The sequence below is a fragment of the Opisthocomus hoazin genome, chromosome 15 (genome assembly GCF_030867145.1).
Source record: "Opisthocomus hoazin isolate bOpiHoa1 chromosome 15, bOpiHoa1.hap1, whole genome shotgun sequence".
Taxonomy (NCBI): domain Eukaryota; kingdom Metazoa; phylum Chordata; class Aves; order Opisthocomiformes; family Opisthocomidae; genus Opisthocomus; species Opisthocomus hoazin.
In genome coordinates, this window is record NC_134428.1 from 19,679,368 (window position 1) to 19,702,342 (window position 22,975).

The following is a 22,975-nucleotide window of genomic DNA, read 5'->3' on the forward strand; positions in this document are numbered from 1 at the left end:
GCTGTCTTCTTTGAAATAAACAAACTCAGTTTCAAACACTTGCCAAAAGTGGTGGGCTGTTTCTGAAAAGCAGGTTCATGTCTTTCATGTCCTAAAAACTTTAGAAACTACTCTGGGGAGAAGATGAAGCTTTGCAGAAACTTACAGTCAGGATTGAAAATCCTCTGTACTAGGGAGAATAAGAAAGGAAGAACTTCGCTACCCTGTGTAGAAAGTGCTGCTACTTCTTGCTAAGATAGTGCGAAAACAAGCGTCATGTTTGTGAACTGTGAGATTGCCTAATATGTAACAAAAGTTGGAAGAAACTTGGGCTTCCGTGGAAACAATGTGGTAAGTAGTACGTAGGGTACAGGGCAAGATATTTTCCATGGAGATAAAAAGCAGTTTTTACATCTGCCTTCAGTGAGCATGGCCTGTCTTAATTGGTAAATGAGATCTAGGTCCCAGGGACGCAGTAGTATGAGACTGAGGATATACCATGAGACATAAGCGCAAGCTGCCTGCCATACAACGGTGTGAGCGGTACTGATGGATGTTCCCCAATGTGCTTGAGTGCTTGACTTCACAGTTTGACAGCTGGCTCATACTGATTTTTGTTTAGACTGGAGTAGTGTGCGCTGTGTGACGTCTACCTTGCAAACTTAAGGTAGCTTGTGTCACGAAGTAGGAAGACGACCTGTAGATCTAAGCAGTCTTCAGGGGGAATTCTATTGAACACCCTTTTTGCCTTTTGTTTGTGATCTAGGTATATGGTTCTGTGGGTTTGATGGCTTCTTCTTACTATTACCTTCGTTGAACTGGATCAAAATTGATAGAATACAGAGAACAGAGGACTCTCTCCGTGTTCGTGAACCGCAGGCTGATTCTTTGCACTCTGTGCAACCTCCAGAGGTAAGGGAGAACAGTCTAGGGAAGAACTCTGATGTCTTGGAAGACTTCTGAGCTGCCATGCCTTCAATATTTGGCAAGAACTACTTGACACACAAGGCTAATGTGAATAAATCTCTTGATCTTTACATATATTAAAAAAAAAATTCTGTATAACTTAGGGTACCATCAACATCTCTGCTTCTGGTCGTGAAAGTGAAAGTGAGCTGGAAAAGCAAATGGCCTTTCTGTCTGAGAGATACCATCACCTTGATGAAATATATAGCCCAGGTTGCCCAGAAAAGTGACAAAAGCAAAACATTGACGCTAATAAGAAATATGATGAGTCAACATTCTCAAGATGTGAGACTGGAGCAAAAGGTAAGATAGTCAGTTGTTGGTGCTTTCTGGTGCTGATCGACGTATCCTGTTTTAGTAATACAGATTACTAGCCATTTGATTCAGGCTTGCATCCAATTTTGTGAGCAAAAGTGATCTGCAGCCTTTTCTGCGGGATCTAGAGTTGCAGATCCTCCAGAAGATCGCTCTCCATATGTCTGTGACAAACCAAAAAGCTAACATCTGCAGTAGTAACAAAGGCTGTGACTAATGCAGGGGTTCATGGAATCACAGAAGCGGTGAGTGAGTTGAAGTTCTCGCAAGTTCAACTAAAACTGTAAGGAGTCCTTTTCTAGGTTATTTTTTGTGGAGCATCGCAGTCAATATAAATGTCAGTGACTTGAAGAGATGTTTAGAACATGAATTGAAATGGGGAGAACTACAGAAAATGCTTGATGAAGCGTACGCTTACAGCATTGCTTGTTGCCTGTTGCGAATGTTGGTTTTTTATTCCAAAGTATGCTATCTTGAAAATTGCAGAATTCCCAAAAAACAGCTATACCAAAGCAATGCAGCTCAGGGTCTTGGGAAGGTGGGGGAAAGAATGCAACTTTTGAAGAAGGCACCAGTCAATATGCAGTATGAATTTGTATTTTAAGCCAAAAAACCATGCACTAAAAATGGCCTCTGTCTTGAGAGAGGCTTTCAAAGACTTGCGATGGAGTGCAGCATCTCAAAAAGATGCTTATTCTACATGTATACAGATGTGTATAGATCAATTACTTTATCAGTTGATATTATTAAATTCTTCCCTTTCTCCTCTTCTATGTGTATATCTGTAGCAAGCCCAGACTATTGTAAACAATGCCCTGAAACTTTTCTCTCAAGACAAGACTGGTATGGTGGATTTCGCCTTGGAATCGGGAGGTAAATAGTGGAGGAAACTCCACTTTCACGATTCGTGTTATTTTATAGTGTCTACTAAAAATGTCGAAAGATCTGCTTGCGTGGGGTGTATGCACCACTGAACTCGCTAGGGAAAATGTGTATGTTTTAGCCCTCTGAGGTGAAAAGCCTTGAACATTCTGAAAAGAACACTGTACTTGATAGAAGCATTGTATCCCCAGCCAATGACTAGACTTGAACAGTATCTTTACTAGTTGGTTTTGAGGAAAAGAACTGGTATGTTCACGAAGCTTTGTACAAATCTCTGGCTGAAAAGTCTTCAGGAAGAAATGAGTAATTATTTCAGCTAACCTGATACCTCTTTTTTAATTTGGCAGCATTCTGAGTACTCGCTGTTCTGAAACCTATGACACCAAACCAGCAGTGATCAGTCTCTTTGGAATTCCTCTGTGGTACTTCTCTCAGCCTCCAAGGGCGGTGATTCAGGTAATTAAAGGCCGAGTAAAGAAATTCAGCAATGTTATTTTGTGCTGAGGGGTTTGGATTGTTTCTTGGATGCTGGATGTTTCTGTCTGCAACACACTGTGGGGCACGGGTCCTTTGAACGATGTTCCCAAGAGTGCCATTCTTCTGGTAGTTCCTGGGCACTGCTCAAGTCGTCTTCTAGCAAAACGAAGACCCTGCTAGGAGGCTTGGGTGGTACACTGGACTTCTGCAGAGTGTGAGCACTGGGAGGGTTCCTGTTGTGAAGTAGTCTCCAGGCGGATCTTCAAAACGCTGCTGGCTGTTCGGGAGGATGTGCTGTCTCCCTGAAGGATGCTACCAAATAGATAATATTCTGCCACTTACTCTCTAAGACTGTCCCTAATAATTCAGAATTTGCCACAACTCTTTCTGGCAAAATGCTTGTGGCTGCAGGTTTTGTTGTTGCTGTTGTGTTCCATCCTGTTCTCTCCCCTTTCCTCCTGTCTAGCCGGACGTGTATCCAGGAAACTGCTGGGCTTTCAAAGGATCACAGGGGTATCTCGTAGTTCGACTTTCAAGGAAGATCTATCCGACTGCCTTTACGTTGGAACACATCCCAAAAGCACTTTCACCAACAGGAGAGATCTCCAGTGCTCTGAGGAGCTTTGCAGTATATGTAAGTCTGTCTGTGAACTTCAGAGGATATTTGTATGCATAAAGAATATTTGTGGCGCAGATCTTGGAAAATAAGGACTGAAGGGAGGACAGCTAAGGAGAGAAACTGCTTGCTTTTAAAATTGCTGTTCTTGTAATCAGCTTTGAGATTAGGAATAAGAAGTGTTGCAGCTAATTTTGAGGGAGCTGTTTCTTTTTTTCCTGCTTTATACAGTAGTAAACATTTTTGGAGGGAGGTGATTGTTTTTGATTTGGTATCGTTCTTTCAGGCACTCAAATTGTTCCATCCTTCCACCACTCCTACTGCTTACCCTCTCCCTCCCCAGTGTTGGCTTTGCACCTTGTCTGTGATGTGCCTTCAGTGTGTTTTAAATTGATTTTAACTAGCACCACAGCTGCTTAGGCAGGACTGCAGAACAGAAGACCACAGGCTACATCAGAGTGCAGCTGTGATACCTGAGAACATTTGTCTAGCTCCATTAAATGCTGAAGCCGCCGTCTGCAAGCATCTGAATCTTGGCTTCCGTCTTGTTTGTGATGTTGCTGTTTTCTCATTCTTGTTTGTCCTGAGCAGTTTACATTGTACACTGCGATGTTGGTTGTGCCATGGAAATGATGGGGTTTGACCATGAAAATAGCAACATACAAACATAGCACAGCTCTTTGCAGTTCAGGAAAGTCAAATGCAGAGCTGTGGCTGAAGAAGCATGAAGTTCCACGGGAAGTATTCTGACCTCGGTTTCAGAGACTTGCGTTGACAGGCAGTTAGGTAGGCATGCTTCTGGCTTTGGTTTGACTTGAAATGTGATGGAAGCAAACGTCTTTCTCCTGTTGTTGTAGGGTCTAGATAATGAATATCAAGAAGGCGGCAAGCTTCTAGGACAGTATGTCTACGACCAAGACGGAGAACCACTGCAGACCTTTCCAGTGATGGTAAGTCTGGATGAGAAGATTTCAAGTGTCAGAAGAAGCACACGCATATTTTCTAGGGTAGTGCACAATGAGCAGTGAAGGAAAAAGGCTTCATTCTCTGTTGGGCACCGTAGAAACTGAGGTGGAAAGTAGCTACTGATCTGCCTCAAAACCTAAGGTTCGGATAGTTTAGAGGGGAGGAAAGTTTTGTGCCAGGTGGACACAAGTGGTGTGAAGATACCGAACGTATGAGGAGTCTGCTTCATGCTGCTTCTGACTCCCTTCACAACAAAAAACCCAACAAAACGGTTGTAAGGCAAAGAAGGTTCTGTTCCAAGTGGCAGAAGGTTCCCAAGGCATCACTCAGTTATTAATCAAAGTTGGTAGTTGCAGGAATGAAAGAAAGCACCTTCAGTTGCACCTGTTTATACTCAAAACCAAACTCTGGTTTGTCTGTTTGTTTTTTCCTTCTGCAGGAGAAAAGTGAAAACGCATTCCAAATAGTGGAACTGAGAGTGTTTTCTAACTGGGGACATCCGGAATATACCTGCCTTTATCGGTTCAGAGTGCATGGGAAACTTGCCGAATAATCTCCAACACTTCAGCTTGGACTGGTTTTACGGTTGTGCATTTTGTTCTCGATTTTTGTATATGCCGGAAAGCCTAGAAGACTGGAATCTTGCCTTTTTCTTCGTGGAGGCAGTCGTGATGCGTGGGGCTGACTGCCTAGGTCTGGGCAAGCCCATGCGTGGGCCTTCGTCCGCCTCGTCATTTGCCTGCCCCTCCGGTTCCATTGCCTCATACCTATTGCGTCAGGGCACCTGGGGTGGAGAGGGAGGCCGGGAGGGGATTCGCCTGCCGCCCCGAGCAGGGACCCGTTTCCATTCCCCGCTGTCTCTCAGGTGCTCTCCTTCAGCCTGGTGGCGAGAGGGCAGGGGATCTTCTGCTTCTTGCGGAACGTCCATCCTGTGCGCTTGTTTCGGGGGTGGCAGGGCATGGCTCCACCAGTCTATTTCCCCCTCGCACTCCCTGATGCTCCTGAACCTTTCTGCCTCCTCTTTGAGCTCTGCCACCAGGACGAGCAGATCATCCACCTGGTCACAGCGCACGCAGGCGTTCTGCCTGCTGCCCTCCCATACCAGTGACAGGCTCGGGCACTCCCTGCAGCCAGAGACCTGCACAGCTGCCTGTTTATGCGGGAGCTCTGTCTGGGTCGCCGTATTCCGCCTGGTGACGGCTTTCAGGCGAGTGGAGACCATAGCTACTAGCTGAGCAAGTGATGACCACCGGCTGAATTTACCCCGGTAGCTGGCCGAGCCTCGGGGCCCTGCCTGCGCCAGCTGCCTGCGCCAGCTGCTGTGCCAACTGCCGTGGCAGGCCCTGTTTGCCTGTCCTGGTCGCCGCACTGCGGGTCGCTCGCGCTCCCTCGGGGCTGCTTTTGTGAGGGGGGAGGGTGCCGCCATCACTCTTGACCCCGCTCTTCTTTGGGGGGGCAGGGGTTTGGGGGGGGGGCACGCTCTCTCTCGCCGGGCGCCTGTCTCGGCTGTTGTGCCGCTGAGAAAAGGTTTCCCCGGTGCGATCCCTCGCTCCGGACCCCTTCACCACACGGTCTGTTCTTCTCTGCTGCCTCCAAACTGACAAGATGCTGTTGAGAGGATGCAGAGAAGGCAGAGCTACTGAATGCCTTCTTTGCTTCAGTCTTCAGTGCCAAGGCAGGCCCTCAGGAATCCCAGGCCCCGGAGGTAAGAGAGGAAGCCTACAGAGAGGATGACTTTCCCTTGGTCGAGGAGGACTGTGTGAGGGATCGCTTAAGCGATCTGGATGTCCACAAATCCATGGGCCCCGATGGAATGCACCCACGAGTGCTGAGGGAGCTGGCGGATGTTATTGCTGAGCCACTCTCCATCATCTTTGAGAGGTCCTGGAGGACAGGAGAGGTGCCGGAGGACTGGAGAAAGGCCAATGTCACTCCAGTCTTCAACAAGGGCAAGAAGGAGGACCCAGGGAACTACAGGCCGGTCAGCCTCACCTCCATCCCGGGAAAGGTGATGGAGCAGCTTATCCTGGAGGTCATCAACAAGCAAGTGGAGGAAAAGAAGGTTATCAGGAGTAGTCAGCGTGGATTCACCAAGGGGAAATCATGCTTGACCAATCTGATAGCTTTCTACGATGACATGACTGGCTGGGCAGATGAAGGGAGAGCCATGGATGTTGTCTACCTAGACTTCAGCAAGGCTTTCCACACAGTCTCCCATAATATCCTCCTAGGGAAGCTCAGGAAGTATGGGCTGGATGAGTGGTCGGTGAGGTGGATTGAGAACTGGCTGAATGGCAGAACTCAGAGGGTTGTCATCAGCGGCGTTGAGTCTAGTTGGAGGCCGGTAACTAGTGGTGTCCCCCAGGGGTCAGTACTGGGCCCAGCCTTGTTCAACTTCTTCATCAATGACCTGGATGAAGAGTTAGAGTGTACCCTCAGCAAGTTTGCTGATGACACCAAACTGGGAGGAGTGGTAGATACACCAGCAGGCTGTGCTGCCATTCAGCGTGACCTGGACAGGCTGGAAAGTTGGGCAGAGAGGAACCTGATGAGGTTCAACAAAGCCAAATGCAGGGTCCTGCACATGGGGAGAAACAACCCCAGGCATCAGTACAGGCTTGGGGCGGACCTGCTGGAGAGCAGCTGTGCGGAGAGGGACCTGGGCGTCCTGGTGGACGACAGGTTAACCATGAGCCAGCAGTGTGCCCTGGCTGCCAAGAAGGCCAATGGCATTCTGGGATGCATCAAGAGGAGTGTGGCCGGCAGGTCGAGGGAGGTTCTCCTTCCCCTTTACACTGCCCTAGTGAGGCCTCATCTGGAGTACTGTGTCCAGTTCTGGGCTCCCCAGTTCAAGAAAGATGAGGAGCTACTGGAGAGAGTCCAGCGGAGGGCTACAAGGATGGTGAGGGGACTGGAACATCTCTGCTATGAGGAGAGGCTGAGGGAGCTGGCCTTGTTCAGCCTGAAGAAGAGAAGGCTGCGAGGGGACCTAATAAATGCTTACAAATATCTGAAGGGTGGGTGTCAGGAGGATGGTGCCAAGCTCTTTTCAGTGGTGCCCAGTGACAGGACAAGGGGCAATGAGCACAAACTGAAGCACAGGAAGTTCCGTCTGAATATAAGGAAGAATTTCTTCCCTCTGAGGGTGACGGAGCACTGGAACCGGCTGCCCAGGGAGGTTGTGGAGTCTCCTTCTCTGGAGATATTCAACACCCGCCTGGACAAGGTCCTCTACAACCTACTGTAGGTGACCCTGCTCCAGCAGGAGGGCTGGGCTAGATGACCCACAGAGGTCCCTTCCAACCCCTACCATTCTGTGATTCTGTGAGATGTTTAAAGAAAAGAGTTTTAATTTTTGAAAGCGCACGTAATGCTTGAAAGAAGAAATCAAAGTTTCTTTCCTGTATTTTTGATCACCTGCTGCAATCGCTACGCCAGTAAAACCCAAGGAGTGCCCCTTGCCCGAGGGGCAGGCGCAGGGGCTTTGTTGCCAAATGCCTTCTCCCCCTTCCTCTCTCCCCCCGGCTGGGTCTCAGCGGTCTGCAATACCCTCTCCCCAGTTCGTGCCTGAGATGTTGGGGCTTGGGTTCATTCCGCTCTCTGAGCCCCCTTCCCTCAGCTGCGTCGATGGCGGCCGCGATGATGGCGGCCGCGATGATGGCGGCGGAGCAGGAAGCCGTCAAAGGCGGCGGCAGGAACTGCGGCGGCGTGCAGCACGTGGAGGGCAAGCTGCGCGCCAGTGTCAAGAAGGGCGACTGCTACGAGGCGCATCAGATGTACCGGATGCTCTTCTTCAGGTGGGGCCTGGCCCGCCGCCCTGCCCCTCCCCGCCCGGCCTTCCAGAGCCTTCCCACGCACCCAGCGTAACCACATCTGTTTTGCTTTCCTGGAAGCTTCTCTTCTGATGCCATCAAATGACTATAACTTTTGTGTAAGGGAATGCTGAGACTTGATACTGTGCCTTAGCTGTGGATGTTGATGAAAAGACTAAATCTACAAAATTCTGGTTGATGTTTTCTTTTCTGTACCGATATGTTCATCACTAGCAGCATCTGTCTGTTTTGTAGCAAAAACAGTGCTGCTGATGTGTCCGTGCTGGGTTTGGAGTCTTTGGAGAAATCGGATGCAAAAGTAGCAGAGGACCTTTTAGGTGAGGTGACTTTTGCGCTCGCTTTGACGTTGCTCAGATGTGCTTTGAGTTGAAGACTGGTAACAACAGTCACTGTGCAACCTGAAATGCTTTTTGTATGCCCTCCCAGATGGCTAAGGGTTACCTTTGTGGGCATGCTTAGAACAATCTTTGCTGTCAGGTTGTGCCAGGGGAGGTTTAGAGGAGATACTGGGATAGATATCTTCACTGAAAGGGTTGTCAAGCGTTGGCACAGGCTGCCCAGGGAAGCGGCTGAGTCGCCATCCGTGGAGGTATTTAAAAGACTTGTAGATGTGGTGCTTAGGGACATGGTTTAGTGGTGGACTTGGCAGTGTTATGTTTATGGTTGGACTTGATGATCTTCAAGGTCTTTTCCAACCTAAATGATTCCATGATTCTACAATACAAATGACATTATTACTTTGTAATGTTCTGGGGTCTTTAACGCTTGTGTTTTTGTTTAGGATTTTGGGGAGAAGGAGCTGCTTTCATTGACAATATTGTGCTCAGCTCTTTTTTTTTATTATTATTTTAGAAACAAAAGCCCCAGGAACGTTGGAAATAACGTGTCACATCTCTGTACATCGCTGTGGCCCAAGAAGGGACAGACGCCTTAAGAAAGCTAGCCTAGAACACTCGAGAAAAGCACTGGAGCATTTAGATTCTTGGGTCACAATGCTGGGTGGTTCTAGAAGCTGGTCTTCTGCTGCGCAGTGCCCTGTAGCAAGGAGCTTGGCTCAGCTACGCAGCAGTGTTTCCTTCGAGTGTAAGTATGAGGCTTCTGCTTGAGGCTAAACTTCTGTTTTAGTACGTTTCTTTCCTGCCGATTCCTCTGTTTAATCTGTTAGTGATTGCCTTGTGTTGCTGATTTGCCTTGATTGTAAGTTTTCCTGGGGGTTCTGAGAGAATCAAATGTCAAAGTGCGGAGTAGAGTTCCTGGGGTAATGATGGGAAGCTTGTCTGCCTGTAAACTTGCCTCTGTAGGATAAACCAGAGAAAAACGGATGAAAGACAAAACCATTTTTTGATTGTACAGAGTTAAAGGTTTGTAATGATTGAGAGATGAAGAAATCTTTTAAAACCACTTGGGTTTTTTTTTTAACTCATGGTAGTTAAACTAGTGTAGCTAAAGTAGGGAGGTCTTGAAGTGTCTTCAAGTGGGGAAGTTCTTACTTGCTGGGAGATGGAAACTTGGAGTAGTGTGGCATATGGATCTTTGGTTCTCCAAGCAAGGAACGGGCAACCAAAATGTTTAAAATATCAGCTTTGGCTCTAAATGAGTCTTTACCTTGAAACTGAGAGTGCATCCTGATTTTGAATTTGTGGCTCAGCGTGGCAAAGAAACTGTCCTGAATGACTTCCTCTCTCCACTTGGTCCCCACAGAACTGTGTGTCTAAAGCTGTACAACGAATGCTTGCTCTGGTTTGATTTCAAACATGGGTTTCCATGGTGGTTGTTTCTTTCTAACTAGCATTAGCTTTCAGTTGTTCAACTTGTAATGTGAATTGCTGAAGAGAACCTTGACTATCGACGTACTTCTAAGCTGTTTGTATTATGTGGCGTGTCTTGTAGGAGTTGCTCCATAACCCCGGATAAACTGCTTTGAATGGAAACTCAGACTAGCTTGAAGGGCGTGTTTGTTACGAGGGGAATTTTCTCTTCACCTCAGGTAACTTTGCTCTTCATGTTTTGCTGCAGTTCGAGTTATTCTTCGTCTGCTTTGGATTTTGAGACTGAAAATAAAATAGATCCAGTATTTGATTCGCCAAGAATGTTGCGGCGTAGCTTACGGTTATCTGCTGTGGCATTGAAGAAATCCAGTGTTGCACCAAAGGATACCCATCCTGACGGCTCTTATGCTGGAAACCTGTCCTTCAGAGAGCAGTCTTCCAAGTAAGCACTTTTTGTCGTCACAAGTTAATTTTTTGGTTGGACTCTTGAGACTTTGCAAAAACATAGATGTTGGAGGACTTTCTTTTAAACCTGATTTGAGCCGTTTAGTCATGTCAGTTTTAACATACCCTGCCTTTTTTTTCATTTAAAGTGAGAGACAAAGAGAAATTTGCATCTTTCGTGCTGTATCGTATGTGTCTTTGCTCTGTTTCGTAGGGTGCTGAAGCACCGCACAAGTGTGAATAAGAAATTTGGCAGTGCAAGACACACACCAAGGAAGAATCTGTCCCGCTCTTCCATTGTCTGCCAAAGCAGTTTCAATAGCCATGCCAGTGATGCATCAATTGTTTCCAGTGCATTGGGTGAATCCCGGATTCGAGAGCAGAGAGAAGTTAATCATTTCTGGGGTAGGTAATCATTGCCATTGCTTGTATCGGACTGTGAAAGTTGCTTCTGGGTTGGCGTGTATGAACGTGTGTCCTCATCTTCCCTCTTTCCCCATCCATGTTTCCGTTCTGCCCTCAGCCGTGTGCACGTACTCACTCTTTTGTTTTAGATGTCTGCCTGCTGGAAATTCACAGTCCAGTGAGTAAACTTGATTTACTGGTGTGGTCAGCATCAGGACGCGTTGAACAGTCAAGTGAATGTGCCAGGCAAACGTATATGTGATGCAGCACCGTAGATTGCATAGATGTAATTCTCTGTTGTCATCTGTGCATAGAGTACTGTATTTGAAGAATGGTAAACACGTAGCTTGTCTTTGCAAAGCCAAAGGAAAAGCTTTCTCTTGTTTGTGTGTAGCCAGAAGTGTGTTTCAACTTAACATACCTTCATCTGACAGTTTCAAATTCGTGGCACTGCAGTCTTTCCTGAGGAGGTTTTTGTCTGTGGCTGGCTGGTTTGTTTTTGCAAGGAGGTACAAGTATGCTTTTCTGGAACCTACTTTTTTCGTTGAAGAGGAGAATACTTTACGTAGACAGTACTCCAGGTGTTGTGTAGGAGAAGATCAACAAATGACTATATCATAGAATCATAGCATCATAGGTTGGAAAAGACCTCTAAGATCATCAAGTCCAACCATCAACGACTATTTGTTTCCAGTCAGTGTGCCTGTGCCCTGGAGTTGTTTCAATCTCAGTAGAATGCGTTCTAAACTGTCAAATACCTGGCTCTTCAAACAGAATCTTAAAATACGGTAGTACCAAAGTAGTTACCAAGCAACAGAAACGGCATAAGCTTGTAATTAGCTGCTTTCAAGTCAGATGGGAGGTAAGAAAAGGTGCAGTTGTCATTCATATTTAGTCTGCTGCTCCCATGGTAGAATGCTTTTCACTGTCTGTTACCCTGCTACATTGACGTCTGAATGTATGGATCTGTTTCTGTTCATGTAGTGGACTGCAAAATGCATTCAATACCAATCATAAAGTGGCTTTTCTTTGCAGTATTAAAATCAGTGTGAATTTCACTTGGAGTTCTTGTCAGATATCGTAGTTGATTGTGGGACTTCCTTACTCTTGGGACCAAAATTTTTTTTTTTTTCCCTTTGAGGGTCTTGATGATGAAGTCGACCCTAAAGGTAACTATGGTTTCGTTTTCTTTCCGAGTGCATTCTATTCAATGGTAACTAGCGACGGCGATACTGATAGCAGTGCTCTATATGTTTTACTCTTGGTTGGCTAGGTAGTGATACTACACTAATGCAGGGAAATGGTGATACAGAAACAGCAGAAAACAGCACAGTGGTCAATGGCTACACTTGCAGGGATTGCAGCATGCTTTCTAAACGGAAGGAGGTTCTGACAGCATACTCGCCTTCTCATGTGCCATCTTCCAGAATTTACTCCAGGGATAGGAGCCAGAAACATGCATCCAGTAAGTTACTTTCTCTTTTTTTTTTTTTTCATGTGGATGGCAGAATGGTGTACAGTTCTGTTGATGCTTTTTTCATGTAGTGTTCTTTAAGTACTCTTCCTGCCCTGCTAAATTTATCAATATCCAAATTCTAGATATCAGCTTACAAGGAATACCTTCCTCTGTTTCATTTGAAACTTTGCGTACTTGTTGGCTTCTGATATCTAATGATCAGCTTTTCTTTTTCAGTGCTACTGTAGGACTTACACGGTTTTCGAATACGTGTCTATTTCTAAGGTTTTGGTAAGGGTTTTCAGATGAAACTGCTTCTGTATGGTCCAGATTTTTGATGCTTTTTTTTATTCTTATGTGAACTTTCAAAATTGAGCAGAACAGTTACTTTGCAGTGCTTCTGTTATGCAAGAAATTGGAGAGATACTGTCCTACTTTGCTTTGGGTTTTTTCTCCTCATTTAACCGTGCAGCTTATTAGAGTGTTTTTAGAAGCTAAACCTTAAGTCCTTGAAAAATGGAACTCCAAAGGGGAAAACTGATTCCAAATAGACTCCCTGGTGACCATATTCCTAAAGCTCAAAACCAAATGAATCTGCTGTAAACAAGGTTCTGCCTTTTCAAGGCAATCTCCATTATAGGGATGCTTGTCCTCAGTGTCCTGACTGCATCTGCCTGCCTCTTGTATACCATCTGTAATTTCTTGATGGTTGGTAGTCCTCAGTTCTCAGGAAGTTGTTTCATGAGCGGCCTTGAATTAGGAACCGATTTTGGAATTCTGTCAGTGTGCTATTCTTGAATGAAGTATGTTCTCAGTAGCAAGAAATCCGTTAGTTTCTACATGAGTAAGATTCTGCGATTGGTCAAACACACTGCAGCATCTTTTGCATCACTGTTAGTGCAACTATTTCAAATGGTTTTGCTGAAGCTGGGTTGTGAATTAAAAGGTACCTTTTCAGTTGTCTTCCTTGGTCTCCACAATAAGCTGGAGTGTCTGTTGGGTTTTTTTCTTATGGACTTCATCTTTGGCACTACGGTGTTCTTTTTCTATAGTCTTTTGGCTGGCTCCTGTCTTTCTCTCTTTTCAGTTGTGCTACCCTTTTCCTACTTTCCCCCTGTTTTGGAAGGATCAGGATTCACATATGTGAGATATGTGTTACAGTTAAGATTCACATGTTGATTTTTACAAGGAAGTGGTAGAAGGTAATGTTTAAATTGAGAAAGTGAAGTTGATTTTTTTTTTTTTTAAACTGTTTGCTGTGAGAGTGTCAAATCCTAACTCTTCAATGTCTGTAGGTTTGGACTGTCTTCATACCCTTAAGCCCACTGTGCCATTAAAGCTTGATGAGATCTGTCTTGCAAAACTAAAACTGCCATCATCACTCCGCACTACTCTAAAGCACATCTTGTTTTCCCCGAAAATGTTCCATTCTTCTTTAGTGCTTTCTCTTCTGTAACGCCTGCTCTGTGAGTGAAGTGAAATTGCCATAGGCAGAAGGTAACTGATTTCTGTGTGTGAATAAAACTTTGCACTCTCCTGTTCTCTCTGCCTCAGTGCCTTGTAACTTGCTAACGCTCTCTTCTCAGTCTTCTAAGATCTCCGGTAAAACCTGTACAAAGAGGTATTGCTTCGCCTGTATTTGGAGGATGATGGGAACAGGAGCTGAAGATTTGAGGAGTTGTTACTTGGGGACTTTTGTACTAACTTTGCTATCTGAAAAGAAGCAAGAAAGGTTTTTGAATGAAAAGGCCCCCTGTTATTTACAGAAGGAAAAAAAAGAAGTTTGCACAGAGTAGGCTGCTGCTTTGGTTGTTTTTCAGTTTTTCTGTGACTAACCTGGCTTTAGTAGTGAACCAAGCCAGTTCAGCTGAAATCTGTATACACGATAGCTCAAATGCGCATATGTGAAAGGCTTTGAACTTGAGTTACATTCCATGTATGCTGTTTGAATGCGTTGCAGCTCACTCAGACTACTGTGGAAGCATGAATGTGAAGGAGTTTTACAGAGAAGATGGCCATCTTGGTGTAAATGAGGAATCAATATGTAAGTAGAATGACTGATGTTGTCTTTCAGCATTGGGCTGTACACCAGGTTGTTGCTGTAACAGTAATATCAGATGGCCCCTGACTCTAGGGAAGCTGCAAAGTCAACGATTGTTTGGCAACTTGAACGTAGGGGCAAGAATGGCGATTGCCTGGTGTACTGTAAGATTTCCCCAAGCAAGATTGACTCTGCTGTAGTTTGCTTAGTGGTTTTTGGTTTGATAACTGGTGTGATGACATAGACTTGTTCAAGTTTTCTTGTAACAATCTTGATTTGATCCTGGCTTTGTCCCATTAATCGACTGTTACCACCACCAACAGGTGATGACTGTAAGGGGAAGAAACCTCTTGAACTGTACGCCACAGACCACATGCAATCTTTACGGGCTAAAAGGGTAGCAAGGACCATTTGGCACACCTTTTCTTATGCAGGTTGACTTGGACCTTTTTTTTTCTTTTGTTTTTGTTTTGAATCGCAATCTCACAATGTTAATCCTACATATTGTTTTGCGTTTGTTTTCTTATCTTCATCTATCAAAGTAGATGAAAAGTGTAAAGTGTCTAGAAAATTAATGAACAGCTCTTCTGTTTGATTGTTGCTCTGATACTGGCTTTCGTACAAGCTTGGCGCGCTGCTTAGCTATTAGGAAAAACAAGGTGTAGGGACAGCATACACCTTGTATGTTCGAAAGAAGAAGTCATATTGTTAATTGATTCCACTTTGGGGCAGTTGGTACACTTGACAGGTTGAAAAGCTGCCTTGAAAAGAAAGCAAGGTATGAGGTATTGGTGTGCAGATGATTTGAATAAAGGGGTTTTAACATTTTATTTTTGTTCTAGTGAGAGTCAGTTTTTCCAGGAGTCTTCTAGAGGGATAGCATCTTCCCTGTGAGATGAGCGTTTGCTAGCTTGAATGACAGAGGCATCAAGAATCTGTGGAGTGCCCTTTATTCAGCAAAGGAAAATGATTTGAGACACTTCAGTCACCTAAATGCTTTGCAAAATATTGGGTTGGTAGATCTATAGTCCCTCAGATGAAGCCAGACATATCTGCTAATCTAAAAATGTAGGATTATTTTCTCAATTTGTACTACGTAGTATGTTCTGTAGAACGAGCAGTCCTAGTCTTGGAAATAGTAATTGTTGGCTTCAGTGGGCTTCAAGTCACAGCACTTTGTTCTAGTCTGTTGGGGTTTGTTGTTGTTGTTGGTATTGTTCTTTCTAAGAGCCTCAAAATTGACCTGCTGAAGATCCTTGGGAACAGTCAGTGTATTGAACATTTACTGCTTGTAACTTTTAGTAGGGAATATTTCCTATTATTTGTGAGTATTTCTCAGGCATCATTAATTCTTTCACTAGGATTTAAAACTTCTAATTGTTCCTTCTTCTACACATGAACCCAGACAATGAACTTGATGTAGAACTCAGAACAAATCAGATGCTTTTAAAGTAATGATGTGCTTAAAACTTGTTTTCGTGGTACTACTTTTTTACTCTTCTTCTACACTTAGCATGACATTGTTAGATAAACATGCTGCAAAAGGTAAACTTTGATTTTTGGAAAAGTGATACGCTACACAGATGCTGTTGATCATTCTGTTGATCTCTGTAGATGAAAATTGTGTTTCTAAATTGGCTTGCTTTTACTTGGCTTCATATTTATTAGTGGCTTGCTTTGCTTCTAAACAGTGAAGAACCAAGTCTGTAGATTACTGGAAGGTATGGTTTAAAATATTGCGGAACGTGTGATGTGCAGGGGATCGCATCTGTTTTTACTGCATGTGCTGGGAAAGAAGATTAAGCGCATATATGTATGTTACCACAAGAAGTGAATTTGTTGTAATCTAGGTTACTTTATGCTTGACGTGTTGCAAACAGTGGGAGCAACAGGATGGCTTGTGTCTCAGAAGGTGGTGTCTCTACTTTGGCTGGCCGTTCTTTCTCCAGGTGACTGTCTCAGTCTCTGTGTGTGTGTGTGTGTGCGCGCATTGCCTGTTCCTTTTGACAAACTAGGACTCTGCAGGACGTGGCGTACACTAATTCAACTATGCTTATGCTGTAGCTTTGGTGTCTTGAAATGCATGTGCTGCTTTTCTTTATTGACCAAAATATGCGTAATGAGAGGGTATATTTCTGTTCGCAGGCATAATGGGAGACTAAGCAGACCGTTTCATGCGGGAACAAGTGTGTGAATAGCACAGAATATGGGGTGCCAAGAATAACGGGGCATGTTTTGGTTTGGTAGTCACTGCCCATCTTGGTATTCTTCTTATCAAAAACTCATGCTGCTAATCTGTGCATTTCTTGAAACATCTTGAACTGTCTTCATTGTGTGGTAACTTCGATTCAAACATTGACTTCTGGCAAGATAGCGTTGTTCTAACAAATGAGCATTTCATATTTTTGCGTGGCTGTTGGTTTTGTTGAGTAGCTGGTGTTACAATGCTGTCGTGCTTGTGCTATCTAGATGTTAATAAGCTGCATGCATTGCCTGTGCTCACGCATTTCTCTGCTCCGCAAAGTGTTCTTGGCCACAGTTGCATGTCCCTCTGCTTGGTTCCTTTGAACATGTGCCGCAGTAATGACATTTCGCGCTACCACTTTTTGTCTTCTAGGGAGGGCAGCTTCTGGCATGTACCGGTTACTTAGAACTGGATGGTATCAACTTGCTACTCTGATGTCTTTGCTCAAGGTGTTTCTTCTAAAGAGGTGTGTATCCTTTGAGAAAAGTGTTTTGTGAGCAAATGATTTACCCAGTTATAAAACAATACAAGAGGAGAAATGTGTTGTTTCATGTGAACTTTCCTCTCTCTTTCTCTAGATGCCTTCCAAAGACCTACAAGCTGTTCCTGTTTCTTCTCCCGCTCCTGTTTCTACTAGGTACGTGAATCGCTTAGTTATGACACAGACCGGTGTATGCTTACTGCAGCCGTTCCAAGAGAGCGTTTTTAGTTGAGCTCTCGGTTTATGAAGAAGACGCAGAAGCAAAAAAGAGCAAGTTTGTTTGTGACTAGGACAGCAATTCAAGCTTTCAAAGTACTGACAAGTCAGTAGCCTTCCCCTTGCCGTGAAAGGAATACCCTCGATTAAATTTCATAGAGCTCTTTAGAAAGTGAGAGTGGGTGAGTAAATGCACTGAAGTCCTTTTTTCTTCACCTCCCTTGATAAGAATAGCAGTGAGGTCACAAAGAGCAGGTTGTGTACCGATTGCTTTGATTGTTGTTAATCTCCGTAAAAGTGGGGTTAGGTTCTTTGAGCAACTCATCGAAAGTCTTTCCCTTGCTCTGGACCATCCTTGAGTTGCTTAAAATACTGCTGTTTAGACTGGTTAGTTGACAGTATTCCAGGCCAGCTGTCTACTTTGAAATAAACAAACTCAGTTTCAAACACTTGCTGAAAGTGGTGGGCTCTTTCTGAAAAGCAGGTTCATGTCTTCGCATGTCCTAAAAACTTTAGAAACTACTCTGGGGAGAAGATGAAGCTTCGCAGAAACTTACAGTCAGGATTCAAAATCCTCTCTACTAGGGAGAATAAGAAAGGAAGAACTTCCCTACCCTGTGTAGAAAGTGCTGCTACTTCTTGCTAAGACAGTGCAAAAACAAGCGTCATGTTTGTGAACTGCGAGATTGCCTAATATCTAACAAAAGTTGGAAGAAACTTGGGCTTCCGTGGAAACAATGTGGTATGTAGTATGTAGGGTACAGGGCAAGATATTTTCCATGGAGATAAAAAGCAGTTTTTACATCTGCCTTCAGTGAGCATGGCCTGTCTTCATTGGTAAATGAGATCTAGGTCCCAGGGACGCAGTAGTATGAGACCGAGGATATACCATGAGACATAAGCGCAAGCTGCCTGCCATACAACGGTGTGAGCGGTACTGATGGATGTTCCCCAATGTGCTTGAGTGCTTGACTTCACAGTTTGAAAGCTGGCTCATACTGATTTTTGTTTAGACTGGAGTAGTGTGCGCTGTGTGACGTCTACCTTGCAAACTTAAGGTAGCTTGTGTTGCGAAGTAGGAAGACGACCTGTAGATCTAAGCAGTCTTCAGGGGGAATTCTCTTGAACACCCTTTTTGCCTTTTGTTTGTGATCTAGGTATATGGTTCTGGGGGTTTGATGGCTGCTTCTCACTAATACCTTCGTTGAACTGGATCAAAATTGATAGAATACAGAGAACAGAGGACTCTCTCCGTGTTCGTGAACCGCAGGCTGATTCTTTGCACTCTGTGCAACCTCCAGAGGTAAGGGAGAACAGTCTAGGGAAGAACTCTGATGTCTTGGAAGACTTCTTAACTGCCATGCCTTCAATATTTGGCAAGAACTACTTGACACACAAGGCTAATGTGAATAAATGTCTTGATCTTTACATATATAAAAAAAAATTCTGTATACCTTAGGGTACCATCAACATCTTTGCTTCTGGTCGTGAAAGTGAAAGTGAGCTGGAAAAGCAAATGGCCTTTCTGTCTGAGAGATACCATCACCTTGATGAAAAATATAGCAAAGTGATGCTTCTACTCCAGAACCTTCAAGATCAGGTTGCCCAGAAAAGTGACAAAAGCAAAACATTGACGCTAATAAGAAATATGATGGGTCAACATCCTCAAGATGTGAGACTGGAGCAAAAGGTAAGATAGTCAGTTGTTGGTGCTTTCTGGTGCTGATCGACGTATCCTATTTTAGTAGTGCAGATTACTAGCCATTTGATTCAGGCTTGCATCCAATTTTGTGAACAAAAGTGATCTGCAGCCTTTTCTGCGGGATCTAGAGTTGCAGATCCTCCAGAAGATCGCTCTCCATATGTCTGTGACAAACCAAAAAGCTAACATCTGAAGTAGTAACAAAGGCTGTGACTAATGCAGGGGTTCGTGGAATCACAGAAGCGGTGAGTGAGTTGAAGTTCTTGCAAGTTCAACTAAAACCGTAAGGAGTCCTTTTCTAGGCATTTTTTGGAGCATCGCAGTCAATATGATTCTCAGTGACTTGAAGAGATGTTTAGAACATGAATTGAAATGGGGAGAACTACAGAAAATGCTTGATGAAGCGTACGCTTACAGCATTGCTTGTTGCCTGTTGCGAATGTTGGGTTTTTTTTCCAAAGTATGCTATCTTGAAAATTGCAGAATTCCCAAAAAACAGCCATACCAAAGCAATGCAGCTCAGGGTCTTGGGAAGGTGGGGGAAAGAATGCAACTTTTGAAGAAAGCACCAGTCAATATGCAGTATGAATTTGTATTTTAAGCCAAAAAACCATGCACTAAAAATGGCCTTTGTCTTGAGAGAGGCTTTCAAAGACTTGCGATGGAGTGCAGCATCTCAAAAAGATGCTTATTCTACATGTATACAGATGTGTATAGATCAATTACTTTATCAGTTGATATTATTAAATTCTTCCCTTTCTCCCCTTCTATGTGTACATCTGTAGCAAGTCCAGACTATTGTAAACAATGCCCTGAAACTTTTCTCTCGAGACAAGACTGGTATGGTGGATTTCGCCTTGGAATCTGCAGGTAAATAGTGGAGGAAACTCCACTTTCACGATTCGTGTTATTTTATAGTATCTACTAAAAATGTTGAAAGATCTGCTTGCGTGGGGTGTACGCACCACTTGAACTCGCTAGGGAAAATGTGTATGTTTTAGCCCTCTGAGGTGAAAAGCCTTGAACATTCTGAAAAGAACACTGTACTTGATAGAAGCATTGTATCCCCAGCCAATGACTAGACTTGAACAGTATCTTTACTAGTTGGTTTTGAGGAAAAGAACTGGTATGTTCACGAAGCTTTGTACAAATCTCTGGCTGAAAAGTCTTCAGGAAGAAATGAGTAATTATTTCGGCTAACCTGATACATCTTTTTTAAGGTGGCAGCATTCTGAGTACTCGCTGTTCTGAAACCTATAACACCAACAGAGCAGTGATCAGCCTCTTTGGAATTCCTCTGTGGTACTTCTCTCAGCCTCCAAGGGCGGTGATTCAGGTAATTAAAGGCCGAGTAAAGAAATTCAGCAATGTTATTTTGTGCTGAGGGGTTTGGATTGTTTCTTGGATGCTGGATGTTTCTGTCTGCAACACACTGTGGGGCACGGGTCCTTTGAACGATGTTCCCAAGAGTGCCATTCTTCTGGTAGTTCCTGGGCACTGCTCAAGTCGTCTTCTAGCAAAACGAAGACCCTGCTAGGAGGCTTGGGTGGTACACTGGACTTCTGCAGAGTGTGAGCACTGGGAAGGTTCCTGTTGTGAAGTAGTCTCCAGGCGGATCTTCAAAACGCTGCTGGCTGTTCGGGTGGATATGCTGTCTCCCTGAAGAATGCTACCAAATAGATAATATTCTGCCACTTACTCTCTAAGACTGTCCCTAATAATTCAGAATTCGTCACAACTCTTTCTGGCAAAATGCTTGTGGCTGCAGGTTTTGTTGTTGCTGTTGTGTTCCATCCTGTTCTCTCCCCTTTCCTCCTGTCTAGCCGGACATGTATCCAGGAAACTGCTGGGCTTTCAAAGGATCACAGGGGTATCTCGTAGTTCAACTTTCAAGGAAGATCTATCCGACTGCCTTTACGTTGGAACACATCCCAAAAGCACTTTCACCAACAGGAGAGATCTCCAGTGCTCTGAGGAGCTTTGCAGTATATGTAAGTCTGTCTGTGAACTTCAGAGGATATTTGTATGCATAAAGAATATTTGTGGCGCAGATCTTGGAAAATAAGGACTGAAGGGAGGACAGCTAAGGAGAGAAACTGCTTGCTTTTAAAATTGCTGTTTTTGTAATCAGCTTTGAGACTAGGAATAAGAAGTGTTACAGCTAATTTTGAGGGAGCTGTTTCTTTTTTTCCTGCTTTATACAGTAGTAAACATTTTTGGAGGGAGGTGACTGTTTTTGATTTGGTATCGTTCTTTCAGGCACTCAAATTGTTCCATCCTTCCACCACTCCTACTGCTTACCCTCTCCCTCCCCAGTGTTGGCTTTGCACCTTGTCTGTGATGTGCCTTCAGTGTGTTTTAAATTGATTTTAACTAGCACCACAGCTGCTTAGGCAGGACTGCAGAACAGAAGACCACAGGCTACATCAGAGCGTAGCTGTGATACCTGAGAACATTTGTCTAGCTCCATTAAATGCTGAAGCCGCCGTCTGCAAGCATCTGAATCTTGGCTTCCGTCTTGTTTGTGATGTTGCTGTTTTCTCATTCTTGTTTGTCCTGAGCAGTTTACATTGTACACTGCGATCTTGGTTGTGCCATGGAAATGATGGGGTTTGACCATGAAAACAGCAACATACAAACATAGCACAGCTCTTTGCAGTTCAGGAAAGTCAAATGCAGAGCTGTGGCTGAAGAAGCATGACGTTCCACGGGAAGTATTCTGATCTCGGTTTCAGAGACTTGCGTTGACAGGCAGTTAGGTAGGCATGCTTCTGGCTTTGGTTTGACTTGAAATGTGATGGAAGCAAACGTCTTTCTCCTGTTGTTGTAGGGTCTAGATAATGAATATCAAGAAGGCGGCAAGCTTCTAGGACAGTATGTCTACGACCAAGACGGAGAACCACTGCAGACCTTTCCAGTGATGGTAAGTCTGGATGAGAAGATTTCAAGTGTCAGAAGAAGCACACGCATATTTTCTAGGGTAGTGCACAATGAGCAGTGAAGGAAAAAGGCTTCATTCTCTGTTGGGCACTGTAGAAACTGAGGTGGAAAGTAGCTACTGATCTGCCTCAAAACCTAAGGTTCGGATAGGTTAGAGGGGAGGAAAGTTTTGTGCCAGGTGGACACAAGTGGTGTGAAGATACCGAACGTATGAGGAGTCTGCTTCATGCTGCTTCTGACTCCCTTCACAAAAAAACCCCCAACAAACCGGTTGTAAGGCAAAGAAGGTTCTGTTCCAAGTGGCAGAAGGTTCCCAAGGCATCACTCAGTTATTAATCAAAGTTGGTAGTTGCAGGAATGAAGGAAAGCGCCTTCAGTTGCACCTGTTTATACTCAAAACCGAACTCTGGTTTGTGTGTTTGTTTTTTCCTTCTGCAGGAGAAAAGTGAAAACGCATTCCAAATAGTGGAACTGAGAGTGTTTTCTAACTGGGGACATCCGGAATATACCTGCCTTTATCGGTTCAGAGTGCATGGGAAACTTGCCGAATAATCTCCAGCACTTCAGCTTGGACTGGTTTTACGGTTGTGCATTTTGTTCTCGATTTTTGTATATGCCGGAAAGCCTAGAAGACTGGAATCTTGCCTTTTTCTTCGTGGAGGCAGTCGTGATGCATGGGGCTGACTGCCTAGGTCTGGGCAACCCCGTGCGTGGGCCTTCGTCCGCCTCGTCATTTGCCTGCCCCTCCGGTTCCATTGCCTCATACCTATTGCATCAGGGCACCTGGTGTGGAGAGGGAGGCCAGGAGGGGATTCGCCTGCCGCCCCGAGCAGGGACCCGTTTCCATTCCCCGCTGTCTCTCAGGTGCTCTCCTTCAGCCTGGTGGCGAGAGGGCAGGGGATCTTCTGCTTCTTGCGGAACATCCATCCTGTGCGCTTGTTTCGGGGGTGGCAGGGCATGGCTCCACCAGTCTATTTCCCTCTCGCACTCCCTGATGCTCCTGAACCTTTCTGCCTCCTCTTTGAGCTCTGCCACCAGGACGAGCAGATCATCCACCTGGTCACAGCGCACGCAGGCGTTCTGCCTGCTGCCCTCCCATACCAGTGACAGGCTCGGGCACTCCCTGCAGCCAGAGACCTGCACAGCTGCCTGTTTATGCGGGAGCTCTGTCTGGGTCGCCGTATTCCGCCTGGTGACGGCTTTCAGGCGAGTGGAGACCCTAGCTACTAGCTGAGCAAGTGA

The 22,975-nt window shown here is 44.8% G+C and overlaps 1 protein-coding gene and 1 pseudogene across 1 annotated transcript in view; both read left to right on the forward strand.

Moving 5' to 3' along the window:
- LOC142363273 (SUN domain-containing protein 1-like) overlaps window positions 1-22,975 on the forward strand; it is a 43,309-nt gene that overhangs the window by 8,369 nt on the left and 11,965 nt on the right. The window contains 7 exon segments of the mRNA XM_075436718.1: window positions 12,942-13,054; window positions 14,069-14,152; window positions 14,473-14,583; window positions 16,000-16,098; window positions 16,767-16,860; window positions 16,973-17,031; window positions 18,249-18,394. Coding sequence (XP_075292833.1) covers window positions 12,942-13,054; window positions 14,069-14,152; window positions 14,473-14,583; window positions 16,000-16,098; window positions 16,767-16,860; window positions 16,973-17,031; window positions 18,249-18,394 — 706 coding nt within the window.
- Window positions 326-4,754, forward strand: LOC142363295 (SUN domain-containing protein 1-like; annotated as a pseudogene).